Here is a 19,185-nt window from a genome sequence, read left to right as displayed (position 1 = left end):
AAAACAGAAAAAGAGACACAGATGTACAGAACAGACTTTTGGACTCTGTGGGAGAAGGCGAGGGTGGGATGTTCAGAAAGAACAGCATTGAAACAAGTATACTACCAAGGGTGAAACAGATCACCAGCCCAGGCTGGATGCATGAGACAGGTGCTCAGGGCTGGTGCATCTCTCCGTCCCAGAGAGATGGGATGGAGAGGTAGGTGGGAGGGGGGATCGGGATGGGGAACACATGTAAATCCATGGCTGATTCATGTCAATGTATGACAAAAACCACTACAATATTGTGAAGTAATTAGCCTCCAATAAATAAAAATAAATGGAAAAAAATAAAAATAATATCAACTAAAAAAAAAAATTATTTTGGCACTTGTTAAGTGGTCTTAACCATACACCCTGGAAGCATTTAGTTAACATTTGAAATTTCCTAGTTGGGAATACACCCTCCAAAGGTTGTTAGTTAGCATTCGAAAAGCTCACTTCAGAGGCTACTACCACAAGAATTCAGCACCAGAGACTTTGTTAATCGGTGATTATTTTCAGGGGTCAAATTAATGGTGTTAAAGGTATGTGGACTGGAAACATCCTACAGGGCGCTTCCCCCTTTCACAAACGGCATACAGCGCTAGCAAGCCCACGAGCTCCAGGATTCCTAGATCACTAACCTGCTCTGGGTCTAGAAGTTGAACAGAATCAGGCTGCCTGACACTGAGTCAGCTGTAATATTACTGGATTCACTTCTAATAACCCTTTGACACAAAATATTGGTGGGTTCTCTACAAGAATGGAGTGGGGACTTTTTCGAGCTTACATGACAGGTTGACTACTGTCGGATGTCTGTTCTGGTGCCTGCATGAATGATGCAGACACTGGCTTAAAACCAGATTTCCATGCAACATACCACCTAGCAAGGTTGCGGGGAGGAGACCTACAGCCCTCATCTACTGGAAGCCACCAAAAGTGAAAGTTGCTCAGTTGTGTCCGACTCTTTGCAACCCCATGGATTATACAGTCCATGGAATTCTCCAGGCTAGAATACTGGAGTGGGTAGCCTTTCCCTTCTCCAGGGCATCTTCTCAACCCAGGGATCAAACACATGTCTCCCGCATTGCAGGCGGATTCCTTACCAGCTGAGCTATCAGTCAGAAGCCCACCAAACCACCTAATAATTGCAAGTGACCAAACTGACAAAGTCTAGCCTACAACAATTTTAATGGAAGGAACACAAATACCTTTCAAGGGCCATAAGATGAACCCAGGCATAGTCCACAGCTGAACAGGCTTACAAGCTGCCCCCTGTTGGCAGTTCAACACAGGAACAAGAGAAGCACAGAACTGAACCAGGGCAGGGGTCCTGACACACGTTCGTTTCACTGACCGCCCCTCCCCCCCCCGCCCCCACACGTGCATGTCACAGGGAAGCCAAGGACAGCTAAGAGTCTTCAAAGTCAACTAGCATATTCTGACACTATTTCTTATCTGTGTGTTCTCAGCTGCTCAGTCATGTCTGACTCTGCGACCCCATGGACTGTAGCCCACCGGGCTCCTCTATCCTTGGCCTTCTTACATGTTCTAAAATTGAATAGAACATACAAGAAAGCCAAGGATAGAGGAACCCTCATAGAAGAGAAAACAAACCACTGCCTTTTAAGAATTAATCTAAATTCTTATCCCATTACGTCAGAGCAATCCTCAGTGATGCTGACACTAGTTGAGTGTAGTGTGCAGAGAACCGGGTGATCTGCTATTGCAGTGATGAGGCATGCTCCTGGAGGTTAGGCCATCTACAAAATCTGGGCTGTGTGTTTAAGACGGAGCATGCACATGCCCCCTTGAAATGCAAAGCTGCAAGCGTAAGTGGATAAGCACTCTGGGATTTATTTCTGGTTCAGTGTGTTTTAATAAACCAGTTATGGGAAGAGTATCTAGTATCAGCTGTGGCTCACATCCTTAAGCCTCACTCACGGACCTTGAAGAGTCTGACTTCCAAATTTAACTGTCCATTCTCAAGTGGTCTAGACTCCAAATTTAGAGATCAACAAGCTAATTTTGGATGGCATTTTTTGCTTGAGGGAGCTTGTTGATCAAACCCTTTTAAAGCTCCATTCTATTCCCCTCAGTATTTAGAGAGAACAGATGGAAGGCACCAGGATAAGCAATTATATAGCTTCTGTGACCCATGTAAGGGGCCAACAGCTATAAAATCTACCAGTTTGTTAAAGAAATATCATAGCTGACAGAGAAGCAAAGAGGATATTGAACTAGCTGGCTGTTGTGAGAGGAGTCTACACCCTGAGATTTCTTTTCTATAACTACACCAAGAATGTAAAAAATTGCAATAGTGGCTACCTGTTGGTAGGAAGGCAGAAAGACAGGTCAAAGCGTTCTGAAGCTCAGTGCTTCCAATCTCTCTCCCTAGTGCCAACGAAGACATCTCAATTTCCCCTGAGGTCCAAGGTCTTCTTTTGTAACACTAACCCAACAATTTGCTTCCCACCAGGACCCAAGAAACCATCCCCAATTTCTAAAGCTCACTAACGGAGCGACTGCACCTCTGTATCTTCCACTGTAACATCCAGTACGTACAAACCACTTCCTCATCACGGAGAGCTCTGACTAGAGTCAACTTTCTACTGGAAGACACTGCAAGGATTCCTATACCTTCGGTTACATTAACTTACTGATGGGATTCCCAGTAATAAAGTTAGGTACCTTCTTTCTGTGCCAGCTCACTAGCAAGGGCAGTGAACGAACTTTGAGGTAGTGCAGTGATACAGCAATGACGGTCCCCGGCGTTTACTCTTTGATTCCATGTAGCTATCATCTTCTGGGGCTTCCCAGGTGGCTCAGTGGTAAAGAATCTGCCTGCCAACGCAGGAGATGCAGGTTCCATCCCTGGGTCGGGAAGATCCCCTGGAGAAGGAAATGGCAACCCACTCCAGTACTTTTGCCTGGGAAATCCCACGGACAGAGTAGTCTGGCAGGCTAGTCCATGAGGTCACAGAGTCAGACATGACTTAGCGAGGAAACAACTATAATCTTTCACAGAATTGCGGTCGTCCATGTAAAGGAGGGTGGCTTTGCATTACTACTGTAGAACAACTTGGATACTTTTTCTGACAAAGCAAGGCAACTGAAGAAAGGAAATAAATACACAAGCAAGAAAGAGAGTCAGGGCAATGTGAATCATAACTTATCTTTGGCACCCACTAGAAATCCATGTTAATATTCTCCCAGCCCGTGAAGCTTAGGTTGGAAATGTGTACAATTTTATTTCAGTGCTACGTTACTCTTTCCTAACACATGACAAGTCTGCAGTGTTTTCCTATCTGTGACAGACCCATAGGCTTCCAGAACTCATCGTAAGCAATGCTTGTCCAAGACGTGAGGACGGGAGGCTGACAACCGCACGTGTCCCTCTGCTCCCCACTCCGCTCACCCCATCGTAATTGCTACCTTCAGAGCTCAGTGAGGAAAGGCTGGCAAAGGGAAGTGAGAAAATTCCAGACAGACACTGGCAGGTGCCAAGATGCTGCAGGAAATACTAGTAAGCCAGTCACTGTAATATCTGCTGTTAGCATCTCCTTCCTCTTATTATTGACCAGGTAAAGATGGTGAGGAAGGATCAAGGACCACATGTGGGTTTAGCATACAGGCCATATTAATGGGGCTTTTTTGTTTTGTTTTATTTTTAGGTTTTCAAATTTTTGACCTGGCTTTTAAGAGGAAGGATTATTTCATGGTGCTTTTTCCATCAGGCTTTTTTTTTTTCCGCCCCCCTGAGGTAGATAAAACATGGACAATAAGAAGTCTGAAGAATGCAGAGGGTAGCTGAAGCCTGTGTGGACAGGATTAGTTTGAAAGAAATTTCAGCAGTGAAAGGTGAGCCTGTCAAATACAATACCCCAGAAAAGATGGAAAAGGCTCAAGGCTGTCCACCATTTAGAAGGGGCTTTTAGATTTTAATAGGTGGGAAATAAGCTAATCTGGACTGCAAAGAACAGAACTGTGGGAACAATGACCAAGTAAGAGAAGAACCTTAGTTAGCATACAGTTCATCAAGATTAGGTCGATGATAGCAAAAAGTATGCATCCCTCCGGACCTTGGTGATCCTGAGATCATAGGAAGGAACACACAGTACAATATCACAAGAGTATAAAAGCAACCAACAGATCTGAAGGTTTAAACTGCCTTTTGTTATGTTTTGGGATAAACAATAAATATGCCTCTTAGCCTCTTATTTGTAAGCAGGTATTGTAAGTGTACTAAACAAGTCAGGAAAGCCCAAATCCCATGAACTATTAGTGAGATGGAGTCTGAGCTCCTTTTCCTGCCTGTTTGAATCACAGATGAACAGGCTGGTCTGCCTGAGACCCAGTGAGGTTAATATTCCCAGCTGGGGCCTTTCTTTCTGGAGAATCACTGCTGTCATCCCAGGCAGATGCTCTACTTTTAAATGAACATGCCATTGTGGGCCAAATGTTAGTAGTTAAACGCCATCATCACAGAAACACACAAAGCTAGAGTCAAGTTCACAAACACAGCTGGTGGCGAAGAAACTCTTAATGAAAGAAGAAATTCGCTCTTGGCGCCAAGTCATTCATCACAACTTCCGATACACTTAGACTGGGATTGCTTTATATGAGAGAGAATAAAATCATAACTATTGGCCTCGGTTTCTCTCCCCCCAGTCTAAGAGGAAACATTTGCTAAAAGAGCACTGGAGAAACAGGACCTTCACACGTAGTGCTCCCGCGGGTTGATGTAGACGCCCTCCAGGTCGCTACGTGGATGGTGTCTGCCAGGGCTCCCGTCTGGGTGGCGCATCTGATCATACAGGGGGTATATCTGCCGAGTCCCGTCCTCCCCCACCGGATTCTCATCTTCACAGTCGAATCTCCTGCTGTTCAGTCCATTCTAAAAATTCAAACATCGCTTACATTAGTTGAGCAGCTGTTTGCACCTTTTCTAGCTCTTGGGTAAAGACAGGCAAGCACAGAGTTCATTACACACAGCTATTTACTGAGTGGCAAGACGAAGTTCAATAGCTCATCATTTTCTAGTCGCTTGTTGCTCATAATGCCTAAGAGTGACCGCATCTCCTAAACAGAAAACTGTGACTAATGGGGACTGTGGTCAGCTTCAGGCTTCGAAATTTGGAGCTGGTATCAGTTAAGGTAAAGTGGAGAAAAACAAGGCTGGGAACTGCAGGAGTCTCTCAGCAAGGCTCAAGCTTGGAATCCGTGCATGAGATAATTGTATGAGATAATACGGAGATGTAAATCAAATAACCAAAACCAAACCAAAAGAAGCCTCAGGATTCAGAACTGGGGAATTAGGGGAGAGACACAGTGAAATGCATAGATAATATCTGACTGTACACCCACCACGGCTGAGAACAAGAAATGCTTTCAAGAAACAGCCTCTTGTCTCGACCTTTCTTCCTTGCTTGACTCTGGGTCACAGCTGCCCCCATAAAACGAACCTCCCTGGTGCTCGTGTTGTCTCTGGTACTGACCCTCTGCCAGGTTATTGGTTTCATATAACTTGATTACTTCTAAGAGGAATAAACCAGCTCAAGGACTTTACAAAATCACACTACAGGTGCTCAGATAGCAGAGGTGAAGAAAAGGAAATTGCATGGAAATAAAAAGATCTTTTAATAAAAACATGGTGGTCGCTGGCTCCACCCGGGCTGACCCTGTGAGAGGATCGTGTTACTTACAGGGCGCTGGACACTTCCAGTCTCTCTTTCTCTGAACTGAGTCTGCAGAGGCAAGTGTTCAGTCTGGAGGGAGAAGACAGAAAAAGACACGCACTTTAAAGCACAAAGTCCATGATAAAACAGATCAACCAAGACCACTCAGACTCCTATTTCTAAAAGAGCCAATCGTGTCTGGTTAAATGTCTGCCAGTGAAGCAAACTGTTCCACGTGAGGATGGGAAAAGCAACAGCATCCTGAGTGTGGTCTCCCTCTCAGCTCCAGCCTTCTTGTAGAGGAAGAAAATGCACTGAACATCTACAGAAGCTCGCATGCAAACTGGTCTGCACCTTACTCGAGGGAGCACCCAGCACAGAAGGGCTCTTGCCTCTTCTTGGTGGAAGAGTCTGATGTTTTGAATCGGCTAAAAGGCGTTTGGGGAGGTAATGAAAGGTTATTCTGTTTTTATCTATAGATGTATACATGGTCTGCTTTCTCTTCCTCTCACTACTCCGCGTCTCCCAACCCCAAACAGCTCATAAAAGGGATTCATCGTTTCTAAACCTCAGCCTGAGAGAATGTTTCTCAGCCTCCCCTTGGCTTATAAACACACACTTACCCTTCAGCCCCAAGTTCAAATACCATCTCCTTCAGGAAGCACAGCGCTAAACCTCAGGCAGAGACAGTCACTTTCCTTTCCGTATTTTCACGGCATGTGCAATCACATCTATTTGCTTTCTCCTTCACTGGACGGAGGGTACAGGGTGGAGTATTTACCGACATTATCTCATTTAATTTTTATAATAATTCTGTAAAACCCATGTCTTTATTTTACAGAGGACTAAAACAGAGGCTCAGAGTGGTTAAGTAAGCTGTCTCTGGTCACACAGCTTGTAAGTGGTGGAGCTTTGTCTGATTCCTAAACCTATATTCTTATAACCCCTGCTTGCACCTGGAAAATAGATGTTCAAGAACGGTAATAAAAGAATGCCTGGAAATCCCAGCTTGTGGGCACATCTATCAGCATGTTCTTCATTCCACTGTCTTTGCTTACGCTGTCCTTCTAGTCTGGAATGTCAGCCGCTTAGCCTCTGGCACTTGAAATACTACCAATTTTGGCCAGACTAAAGTCATTTTTTTTTCTTAAAAGGGTTTTCTGCAGTACCCATCAAAGTTAATTTATTTACTCCTACTTTTCCTGTTGTTCTTTATTCTTATTTATACCTCTATTATAGCAGACATCATGATCTGTTTTTTAGTTCCTAATGTTTTTATCTTTCAACCCTAGTGAGCCTTTCCTGGCCATCCTCCTCCAAACCCACACCCTAGCCTGTGGGTCTGTCATAATAGTAAGTCAACAGTTAACTAATAACTTCACTGAAATATGAACTATTAATTATTCTTGATATCCTCTGTCATATGCCGTGTTATCCAAAGCATAAGTTATCTGTGACAAATCTGTTCCCCCGCCACATTCTGCGTGATTCTGGGGTGCTTTCGGCACGATCAGTTGATACTCACAGTACACAGTGGTGAAAAGTCAAGGCAGGCCTGTTCCATGGACCAGTCACATGGGGCCTTGTGCTCAGAAGGGTCCACTTTGGGGTTCAATGTCCCATGGTTGCCACCTGAGATTGCATAATGATTTTACTATGAACTTGTGGTTTGTCAGTGGCCAAAAGGACAACAGATCATGCTTCGGGACCTATAACTTCAGCCCGAGGGTGTCCTGCCTCCTTCTGCTTGTCTGTGATTTCTTGGCTGCCACCCCGGCCCTCCCAGTCTCCCCTCCCTTCCGCTGTCCAATGACTGCTGCTGCCCTCTGCCCTGGCAGGGGCCTGAGTGCTGGTACAGGGAAGTCTGGGGTCAGGAGTGCAGGCCCTCCACACCACAGAGCACCGGGCGGGTGGCAGGAGGATATAAGGACACGTTTCAGTGAGGCCAAACCTCTTACGTCCAGATGGGAACCTCGTCTCCATATCGAAAACCTTAATTTTCAAACAAAGGGCCCTGCATCTTGCTTTGCACTGAGACTACAAATTACATAGTTGATTCTGGTCAAAGAAAAAATAGACTCAGGGAAAAAAAAAAAACACCCTAAAATTGAAATTAGCATTTTGTTTCTTGGCTGTTTTAGATGAGCCGTGGCTTTATGGGCGGCTCAGACAGTAAATAATCTGCCTACAATGCAGGAGACCTGGGCTCGATTCCTGGGTCAGGAAGATCCCCTGAAGGGAATGGCAACCCGCTCCAGTGTTCTTGACTGGAGAATCCCATGGACAGAGGAGCCTGGTGGGCTGCAGTCCATGGGGTCGCAAAGAGTCAGACACAGTTTAGTGACTACACACACACACACAGCTTTATGAGCAATAACAGCATTGCTCCCCTTTTCTCATGGCTGGAGATAACAAAATCAGCAAGGTCACCTGAAATATTGGACAAGAATAGAGAGTGCCTAGGACAGAGCAGGAAGACGTGGGGCCTGGACATCACGCGCTCCCTTCAGCTTCACTGACTGCACTGTCAGCAAACGTGAAGTTCTTATTCTCTACCCAGTACTGTAATTCTCTACCAATAAATCATTACACCTCACATGAGTCCATGAATTCTGTAATACAATAGTGAGTCAAATTCTTTATATAGACAGCAGCCCCACACGTTCTAGGGATGGCCCTGCATGAGTGACCAAGACTATGGATGCCTGCCTCTGCAATGTATGGCCATCTAGCTTCTGACCAGATACCTAAGGAACTTAATTTTATAGTGGCTGATAAATGCGCTCTCTTTCTGCTAGTCCATAACGACTCCAAATATTACATATCTGACTTTCTAAAAAACAATCACAAGAATATATAGAAAAGTGTCTACATGATACCTCACGTATGACTGGTGCTTGGTATATGTAAACTGAATTAACCTATGATATTTCAATTGGTGGATACATGGTATATATTATTATTCTCGTGTTTTTTTCCCAGAAAGCCTTGAGCGAGTCTGAATCTCTAACACATATTTAGATTTCCCTGCTTTACATGCATGATCTCGTAACAATTTCTATTGAGCTACAACCCGTACTTACCTTCCTGATTCACCAGTCATGCAGATTTTCACTCCTGTCTGCCAAGGTGCTAACAAACTAGTTTTTCAAACTATGTATTATTGTAATGAATATTTTTACTTTCTCTGACTCAACAAATAAACCTCCACATGTTACTATGTGCTATATTTTATTCTTTCCGTGTAGATAAGACTTTAAAACCCTATAAACAGAACTTTTGGAGTTACTAAAGTTTATTTTCAGTAATAAACAGAATCAAGATTTCAAGTTGCTATTTTCAACAAGTCTGCAATCACACTAGACAATCTGCTTGCTCTGGCAGTGGAAGAACTAGAAACTAGAGTCCCAGTTGAAACCATTATTCCCCTACTGAATTAGCATCCTTCTGGTCTTCTCTCGTATCATAATTTCATCCTCAAAATGCTCTTCTACTGCCTTCCATGTCTTCCTTTGGCTCACACTCTTTCACTGTAATTTATAAACCTTAAACATTATTTTTTAAACGCATTCTCTTACCTTCCCAAATGTTTCTCTAACATGTTTCCTCCAATTTCTAGCCCCAACTGACATCCATCCGCCTCTTCAACAGTTTTCTTAAGCCTAGAAAAAATTACTGCAGATCACTCCCACATCTACAAGAGCTTCTCTATTGTTCTCTTATTTTTCAACTCTCTCACTCTTATTTGCCATGGATTCCTACCTCTTGGCATGACAATATGTTCAAGCATCTGCCATCTTAAGAGATGAGTGAAAATATAATATCTCTTAAAACTTCAACATCTTAAATTCTAAAAGGGCATATACATCTTGAAACTTCAGCTTGACAAGATACCTAAAACTCATCACCTGCTGAAGGACCACCCATCCTCTCCCAGTTCCTAAGATTATATGGGAATATGAACTAAGCTATGACCAGTGCATTCTCTTGGCAAAACTCTATGAGCTTAGCCCTGCTTCATTCTGTACTCCAAGCTCAAATTTGCCTGTTACTCCAGGTGTCTCTTGACTTCCTACTTTTGCATTCCAGTCCCCTATAATGAAAAGGATATCTTTTTTGGGTGTTAGCTCTAAAAGGTCTTGTAGGTCTTCACAGAACTGTTCAACTTCAGTCTCTTCAGCATAGGCCTGGATTACTGTGATACTGAATGGTTTGCCTTGGAAACGAACAGAGATCATTCTGTTGTTTTTGAGACTGCATCAGAGTACTGCATTTCAGACTCTTTTGCTGACTGTGATAGCAGCCAAAGATGAAGCAGCTCTATACAGTCAGCAAAAACAAGACCGGGAGCTGACTGTGGCTCAGATCATGAACTCCTTATTGCCAAATTCAGACTTAAATTGAAGAAAGCAGGGAAAACCCCTAGACCATTCAGGTATAACCTGAATCATATCCCTTACGATTATAGTGAAGTGGGAAATAGACTTAAGGGACTAGATCTGATAGACAGAGTGCCTGATGAACTATGGATGGAGCTTCGTGACACTGTACAGGAGACAGGGATCAAGACCATCCCCATGGAAAAGAAATGCAAAAAGGCAAAACGGTTGTCTGAGGAGGCCTTACAAATAGCTGTGAAAAGAAGATAAATGAAAAAACAAAGGAGAAAAGGAAAGATATACCCATCTGAATGCAGACTTCCAAAGAATAGCAAGGAGAGATAAGAAAGCCTCCCTCAATGATCAATGCAAAGAAATAGAGGAAAACAATAAAATGGGAAAGACTAGAGATCTCTTCAAGAAAATTAGAGATACCAAGGGAACATTTCATGCAAAGATGGGCTCAATAAAGGACAGAAATGGTATGGATCTAACAGAAGCAGAAGATATTAAGAGGAGGTGGCAAGAATACACAGAAAAACTGTACAAAAAAGATCTCCAAGACCCAGATAATCACGATGGTGTGATCACTCACCTAGAGCCAGACATCCTGGAATGAGAAGTAAAGTGGGCCTTAAGAAGCATCACTACAAACAAAGCTAGTGGAGGTGATGGAATTCCAGTTGAGCTATTTCAAGTCCTGAAAGATGATGCTGTGAAAGTGCTGCACTCAATATGCCAGCAAATTTGGAAAACTCAGCAGTGGCCACAGGACTGGAAAAGGTCAGGTTTCATCCCAACCCCAAGGAAAGGCAATGCCAAAGAATGCTCAAACTACCACACAATTGCACTCATCTCACACGCTAGTAAAGTAATGCTCAAAATTCTCCAAGCCAGGCTTCAGCAATACGCGAACCGTGAACTTCCAGATGTTCAAGCTGGTTTTAGAAAAGGCAGAGGAACCAGAGACCAAATTGCCAACATACGCTGGATCAGTGAAAAAGCAAGAGAGTTCCAGAAAAACATCTATTTCTGCTTTATTGACTACGCCAAGCCTTTGACTGTGTGGATCATAACAAACTGTGGAAAATTCTTAAAGAGATGGGAGTACCAGGCCACCTGACCTGCCTCCTGAGATATCTGTATGCAGGTCAGGAAGCAACAGTTAGAATTGGACATGGAACAACAGACTGGTTCCAAGTAGGAAAAGGAGTACATCAAGACTGTATATTGTCACCCTGCTTGTGTAACTTATATGCAGAGTACATCATGAGAAGCGCTGGGCTGGAGGAAGCACAAGCTGGAATCAAGATTGCCGGGAGAAATATCAATAACCTCAGATATGCAGATGACACCACCCTTAAGGCAGAAAGTGAAGAACTAAAGAGCCTCTTGATGAAAGTGAAAGAGGAGAGTGAAAAATTTGGCTTAAAGCTCAACATTTAGAAAACTAAGATAATGGCAACCGCTCCTATCACTTCATGGCAAATAGATGGAGAAACAGTAGAAACAGTGGCTGACTTTATTTTTTTAGGCTCCAAAATCACTGCAGATCATGACTGCAGCCATGAAATTAAAAGACACTTACTCTTTGGAAGGAAAGTTATGACCAACCTAGACAGCACATTAAAAAGCAGAGACATTACTTTGCTAACAAAGGTCTGTGTTGTCAAGGCTATGGTTTTTCCAGTGGTCATGTATGGATGTGAGAGTTGCACTGTGAAGAAAGCTGAGCACTGAAGAATTGATGCTTTTGAACCATGGTGTTGGAGAAGCCTCTTCAGAGTCCCTTGGACTGCAAGGATATCCAACCAGTCCATCCTAAAGGAGATCAGTCCTGGTTGTTCATTGGAAGGACTGATGCTGAAGCTGAAGCTCCAATACTTTGGCCACCTGATACGAAGAACTGACTCATTTGAAAAGACCCTGATGCTGGGAGGGATTGAAGGTGGGAGCAGAAGGGGACCACAGAGGGTGAGATGGTTGGATGGCATCACCGACTCGATGGACATGGGTTTGGGTGGACTCCGGGAGCTGGTGACGGACAGGGAGGCCATGGGTCACAGAGAGTCGGACACGACTGAGCGACTGAACTGACTGATAAACAGCCGTCCGCAGCTTCACGCCTGCCGTGTAAACCCAGTCTCTCCTCCATGGCTTCCTCCCCGACTCAAGCACCTGCTCAGCTCCCACATCACTTCTCTGGGTAACCTTACACCACCACCTACAGTACACCAGACATAGCCACATATTTCATATGCACTGTTTTTATAAAACCAGAGAATCTCAGAGTACAGATCATGTGAAGAATGCATGAATAATGAATTTATTGATAAACTGTCATGATTCCACCTGAAATGTCTTGAAAGACACAAAGTCCTTCTTTCCACAGCCCTAATGGGACCACCAGTAAATTCCACCAAACGTTTAAAGAAGTAATACCACTCATAAATTCTTTATGCACATGAGAGAAAAGAGAACATTTTGTAACTACTTTTATGAAATTAGCATCATTGTAATAACAAAACCAGGAAAAGGTGTTACAAAAAAAAAGTTTTTATTACTTTCATCCCAAAACCTTAAATGAAAACAGCCCTCTGCAGTTGAATATTAAACAGATTGTGGTGCATTCGTAACATGAGGAGTATGATTCAGCAACGAGAGGACATTTATTTATGCAACATGAATCTCAGAAATATTATGCTAAAGGAGTTAGACACAAAAAGGCATGCTGTCTTCCTCCCCCTGTGAAATTCTTTATAAAAATGTAACTATTATTCTGTGATAGAAATCACATGAGGTGTGGTATAGGGTATGTACGAGAAGTTTTTCAGGTGATGGAAATGTTCTTGATTGAGATAGTGTCCATGAATGTACACATTTGGCAAAGCTTATCAAACTTAAAATGGGTCAAGTATTATGCCAATTATGTCTCAATAAAGTCGGTTTAGAAAAAAAATAATGCCTTTTCATTTTATCACAGTCATTCAGTTTTGCAGGAGGATGCACACGGAGGGAATCAGAATGGGAATTCACCGACAGTCTGGAAACTCGTGTGATACTAAAACATAGTAAATTTTCAGTAAATACTTCATACCAGGTCACCCTTGACGCAGGAGTTTCTCGACTATAATATTCAATTGCTTACTTGTGTTCCAGTGACTGAGTTTCTAATTCACAGATAGGATTTTACCACACTAAAGGAATAATACATGAAGAAATGGTTATCATACATAATTCACTAAGTATGGATTCCTCAAGGCATGAAGGATATTACTTTCCTATCAAGTACCTCTCTAAACCATGACTAAAACTGTGAACCAAAAGTCAATTTTCCCTTTCACTTTTATTAATAGTTGTGAGAGTGGCCAGCCATGTTGTATGAGCAACTATAAAGACTGTTCTAATCAAGCAAAATTTACGACGACATTAATTGGGCACTTGTTTAATGAGATAGATAATTATTACTGTTCTCTGCAATAATTGCTCAAGCTATTCACATGAATGTCTCTTATTAGTATAGTAGACCCTTGGCATTTATAGATTTAACACTGCTGGTTTTAACCATTCACGAGTGAATTTTACAAGGTTATGACAGGTTGTAATTTCTAACTTTTTGTTGAGAAACAAATTTGAATGCAGGCTGAGGAGATTTGTGTTATGGAATAATTATTTAGCTAGTTAATGAGCTCAGCAATTGCTAAGCTGTGTCTTTGTTATTCTCAACTCATTTACAGATTCTATAAAAGATAGGGGTACTTAAGAAAGCAGGGTTTCTCTAAAGCCTGTGGACGTTTCCTCGGTGAATGTCAAAGGGGTGCTATATTATTAATCAATCTTTTCCTTTTAAATTGAGAAATTGTTTTCACTAATTTTTAGTTAATTCTTAGGTTTCTAGTATCTAGAATCAATTATGATTGATGCACTATACATTATACAGATTAAATGCATAAAGGATTTCTGGATCTTATTCCCTAAGACTTGATATTTTATTTGCCTATAACTCCACTTTGCTAATTATTGGGAGAGTAAGGCTCATTTCTATGTTCTGTCCATGAACTTCATTGTATAAATCCTTCCCTGTTAACACTCTAAGAAGGTGATGGGGAGGTTTCCCCCAAATCTTACATGGTGCTCAACAGAGGAGATGCTCAACGAACACTTGCGGATGTATTATCCGTACACAGGATCTGTTCTGACTGCCACTCTCAGTCAGCGGTCCCTACAAAAGTCTTGGGTGCTAGCGTATGTTGAGAAACCTGTGCCTGGACTAAAAACCTTGGGTCCAAATTCCCAACTACAAAAATAGGGCGCAGTTAGGTTTGAACTGGTTCAAAAAAGGAGTGTGAACACCATGAAAATAGGTTCTAGATCCTTAGTACTCAGAAATTTTATAAAGACAGACTGGAGGAGAGAGTCTAAGGCAAACGGAAGAGAAAGGCTCTGCATAGTAAAAAGAACAAGTGTAACTCGTAAGGACTGACAAGCTATTTCCCCTATTCCTTGTCCCTTAAGGCAAGTGTAGTACAATAACTTTTGAATGACCTCATATTCTTATATGTACATCTCCTAAAGGTGATTTTATCACTGTTCCTATAATAGAGATGAGGAAGCTGAGGCTCAGAGAGTTAAAGCAATGCTCCCAAGTTCAAAGAGCTAAGATTCAAATTCAGTCTGCGTCTTAGACCATCACACAAAGCTGCCTCCCTTCCTCTGAGTATATCCAGTCTCTTCCTAATTTGACCGTAGAAGAGGACTCAAAAGGAAGAATACAATGGGCATTTGAAAGGGGAGAGGGCATAAACCTGAGGGGAAGGGCTGGTAATGCTCAGTACTGGGCAGTCTGGCCACCTGCTGAGTCATCTTCATCTGAACCGGTCAAATAGAAACTACGGCACTTCCTGCTCGGGCTTCAGCCTCGACTGAGGAAAAAGAAAGGCAGGGCTTTTCCTGAGCAACGACTGAGGAAAAAGAAAGGCAGGGCTTTTCCTGAGCAAGCTAGGACTCTCCGAGTCCTAAATTTTCATCTGCCCCAGCCCAGGGCTGAACACATAATGGTCATTTGCTGTGGGATAATACTTTATAAAATTAACTTAAGGGCATTTTCCCTCCTGGTTTCTGGTTTATACCCTTCAGTGATATGGTTAGTGCCTTAAAATGAAATGTCCAGGCCCTTAATTTATAATGTTAAAGATTGCAATGAGGCAATTTCAAGCAGAAATGCCTACAGAATATCCTCATGGCAAACTTTTCAAATGCAGACTTAAATCATGAGGCTTTTTCTAAGAGAGAATATTAGATGTCTTATCCCACAAGGTAGCTTTGGGTTTTACTTAAGTCCCCACAAAATTATAACAGCCTAGCAGTTGTTGAAAACATTGTCTTACCCAAAAGGAAGACAGTGTTCCTTCTGATCATTGGTAAACATATGCATTACTTTGACTGAGTATACATTCTAGATTTTAATTTTTCAAAGTAAAATCTGACATGGTACATTTTAATGAAGTTTCTTGTCTTGGCTGTGGTCTTACTTAATAATCCTTACCTTAAACTACACAAGAAAGTGATACTTCACCTAAATTGTAATATGTATGCAAAGCCAAATGCCTAGTTAAGGCAGACTGACAATAAAGATGATGGAAAATTATCTGCAGGCAAACAAGACATTCACATACAATACTAAGACGTCCTCCCCCATCATTAATGCTACTGATTGAAGGACACGAATCAAATGATTATGCATTCTTGTGTGCTAACATCCACGACTAACAAACACCTGCACATTTTAACACCGGAACGCTACGCTGTCCCTGTCAGTGGGCATCTTTGCTCTTCAGCCCTTCGCCGTAATGCTGTACCAGTTATTCATGCATACCACTTCATCTCCAAACCTGCCCACAGGCTAAACCTTCAATCCAGAGCTACTGATACACATTCATCTATGCACCCAAAGGCCCTCAAAGAAGGGGTCAACTACCTCCTCTGTGTCAGGCACAGTACCGTACTCCCAGTCATGATGTACAGAAATATTATCTTGACAAATTAAATTCTAATTCCTCTCAAGAAACTATTAATATGGGCCTTCCCAAGTCTTACATTTAATTTAATTCATCATTCCTGAACTCATGGCACTGGAAAAAAGATACTTTAATAAGAATCTTTCTGTGGTTAATGTTATGCTATTCTTAGCTTAAATAGATTAAAAAAAGTAAAAAGAGCCTCCCCAAAATCTTTAACACCATATTTTAGATTGTGAAACAAAATATAATATATTAAATGTAGAGTACCACTACTCTTCTATTCATTCCTGACAAAAGGTGAGAATAATATAGGAATCATTTCCCTTACCAATAATCTACAATTCTATTGAGGGTGTAATAAAATGGAAGAAAATGAAATATAAATAAGTCTTTATCTGTTCACTAAATAATTATTCTCCTATGAACAATCTAAAGGATCTTTGAATATATTTAGTTAATAATTACATGTATTTTTTCTTTGGGGTCTTACATTGGACTGAATGTAAGAATTGTGAATTTTCCTGAAAAGAAAAAAAAGATATATAGGTAACATACACTGTTTCTTCTTCTAAAGGAAAATAACCTAATAATAGTAAAGAAGGCCAAGACAGAAGAGAAATCACCTGCTATGGAAAGCTAATATTAACCTTCAGGGATGGCAATTTTGTAAATATAAAGCCCAAAGCAGGCAGTTTTGTTTGAAATAGAGAAGCAGCTACAATCCTAGTTTGGCATTTCCCTGCCTACAGGCACTAATGTCTTGAGCAACCTGCACAAAGATTTCTTGAGCTGGAAGCCAGCTCCTGGGTTAAGCACAACCAGAACTGTCAGTGATAGCAACAGAGTTCACATCACCGGTGGTTTATGGGGAGGGTGCGGTAGAAATGACACGAGGAGGAGGATCCTTCTGGAGGAGATAAGGTTGCTTAGCTCATAAACAGGTCAAGGATCTTTCGCACACCTTCAATCTACCCTAGAGTCAGAATTGAGTGTTTAAGATGTGCTTCTGAGAGACGCCGTTCTGTATCAGGCGAGAAACACCGCTTGTGCTGTGGGGTGCTTAGTCGCTCAGTCACGTCTGACTCTTTGAGGCCCTCTGTCCATGCAGATGCTCTGGGCAAGAATACTGGAGTGGGCTGCCATGCCCTTCTCCGGTGGATCTTCCCAACCCCAGGATCAAACCCAGGTCTCCAGCATTGCAGGCGGATTCTTCACCATGTGAGCTCCCGGGGAAGCCCAGACACTCCTCACTAACAGTTAAAACGACGGGGGACATCGCGTCGTGTCTTCATGCACACATGATTTAAACGGCCAAACAAAGCCTAAGTATTTTCTATGAGCCCCTAGAACAGGCTGACAACTACAAACAACAGGTCATCCACCAAGTCTGAATTTGCTGTCAATGCCACTTCAACTGACATCCCTACACGGATACTGAAAGAAGTTGTCTGTTAGGACATGATCGCTTCCATTATTTGAAACAAAGAACTAAAGGCGAACTTCTGGGGGAAAGAGCAGAAGTAGCATTTTTTAAATATCAGTTCAAAAGATATTCAAATTAGTTCCATATTCATGGCATTTAAAGTGACAGAGTCACCTAACCCAGGCCCAAGCCGGAATGGCCACAGGCTGTGGGTGACCCCGGCCGGAATGGATCCCACCTGGAGAGGCCCCCTTGGGAGCCTCCGGCAGGGGCCACTGAAGCAGCAGCAGCTCTTTCCCTGGTTCTGGGCAGTTGGTTCAGACACAAGGCTCCCGAGAAGTGCCATCAAGTCAGGGAATCCTACCTAGCCTGAGAGCTGCTAGCAGTTTTAGTTCTACTGCTTCTGAGACCTGATCTCCACAGAGGTAAACTTCAGTCCTCTCTAAATGGTCTGGAAACCAACACTCTGTCCTGAAATACCCTCATCATTAGTAACACTCTGCAAATCAGTTCAGTTCAGTTCAGGTGCTCAGTCGTGTCAGACTCTTTGCAACCCCATGGACTGCAGCACGCTAGGCTTCCCTGTCCATCACCAAATCCCAGAGCTTGCTCAAACTCATGTCCATCAAGTTGGTGATGCCATCCAGCCATCTCATCCTCTGTCATCCCCTTCTCCTCCTGCCCCCAATCCCTCCCAGCATCAGGGTCTTTCCAAATGAGTCAGTTCTTCATATCAGGTGGCCAAAGTATTGGAGTTGCAGCTTCAGCATCCGTCCTTCCAATGAATATCCAGGACTGATTTCCTTTAGGATGGACTGGTTGGATCTCCTTGCAGTCCAAGGGACTCTCAAGAGTCTTCTCCAAAACCACAGTTCAAAAGCATCAATTCTTCAGCACTCAGCTTTCTTTATAGTCCAACTCCCACATCCATACATGACCACTGGAAAAACCAGAGCCTTGACTAGATGGACCTTTGTTGGCCAAGTAATGTCTCTGCTTTTTAATAAGCTGTCTAGTTTGGTCATGACTTTTCTTCCAAGGAACAGGTGTCTTTTAATTTGACGGCTGCAGTCACCATCTCCAGTGATTTTGGAGCCCCCCCCAAAAAACTCTGTCACTGTTTCCATTGTTTCCCCATCTATTTGCCATGAAGTGATGGGACTGGATGTGATGATCTTAGTGTTCTGAAGGTTGAGTTTTCAGGCAACTTTTTCACCCTCCTCTTTCACTTTCATCAAGAGGCTCTTTAGTTTCTTTGCTTTCTGCCATAAGGGTGGTGTCATCTGCATATGAGGTTATTGATATTTTTCTGCCAATAGGGATGCCAAAGAACTTATCTATTCCCCTGCCCAAGGAATTTACAACCTTGCTTCCTGTGTCTTCCAAATGGTTAAACAACAAAGCAAGACAGTTTGAGTGCAAACCAACTAAAAGTGGGAAACCTATCTTATGCTTCTACTTTTATCACAGTGCCTACCATGCTTTAGATATACAACCATCTGATCTGATTATAACCTCAAATCACTACAGGGCCACAATTTCTTAACTGAAAGTTTTAAGGATGGATATATTTTTGATTGGGGATTCCCAAGTGGCTCAGTGGTAAAGAATCTGCCTGCAGTGCTGGAGAGGCAGAGACTCGGGTTCAATCCCTGGGTCAGGAA

General features: G+C 42.6%; 1 protein-coding gene across 1 annotated transcript in view; it reads right to left on the bottom strand.

Annotated features, from left to right (window-relative positions):
* Positions 1–4,546: 4,546 nt before the first annotated feature.
* NECTIN3 (nectin cell adhesion molecule 3) overlaps positions 4,547–19,185 on the bottom strand; it is a 122,978-nt gene continuing 108,339 nt past the window's right edge. Inside the window, exons 8-9 of the mRNA XM_061134087.1 lie at positions 5,727–5,789; positions 4,547–4,918 (exon numbers count right to left, since the gene is read on the bottom strand). Coding sequence (XP_060990070.1) covers positions 4,739–4,918; positions 5,727–5,789 — 243 coding nt within the window. The 3' untranslated portion in view covers positions 4,547–4,738. The remainder of the gene's footprint in view (positions 4,919–5,726; positions 5,790–19,185) is intronic.

Source organism: Dama dama, chromosome 31 (assembly GCF_033118175.1).
Source record: "Dama dama isolate Ldn47 chromosome 31, ASM3311817v1, whole genome shotgun sequence".
Classification (NCBI taxonomy): Eukaryota; Metazoa; Chordata; class Mammalia; order Artiodactyla; family Cervidae; genus Dama; species Dama dama.
This window is presented reverse-complemented; position numbering and strand designations above follow the sequence as displayed.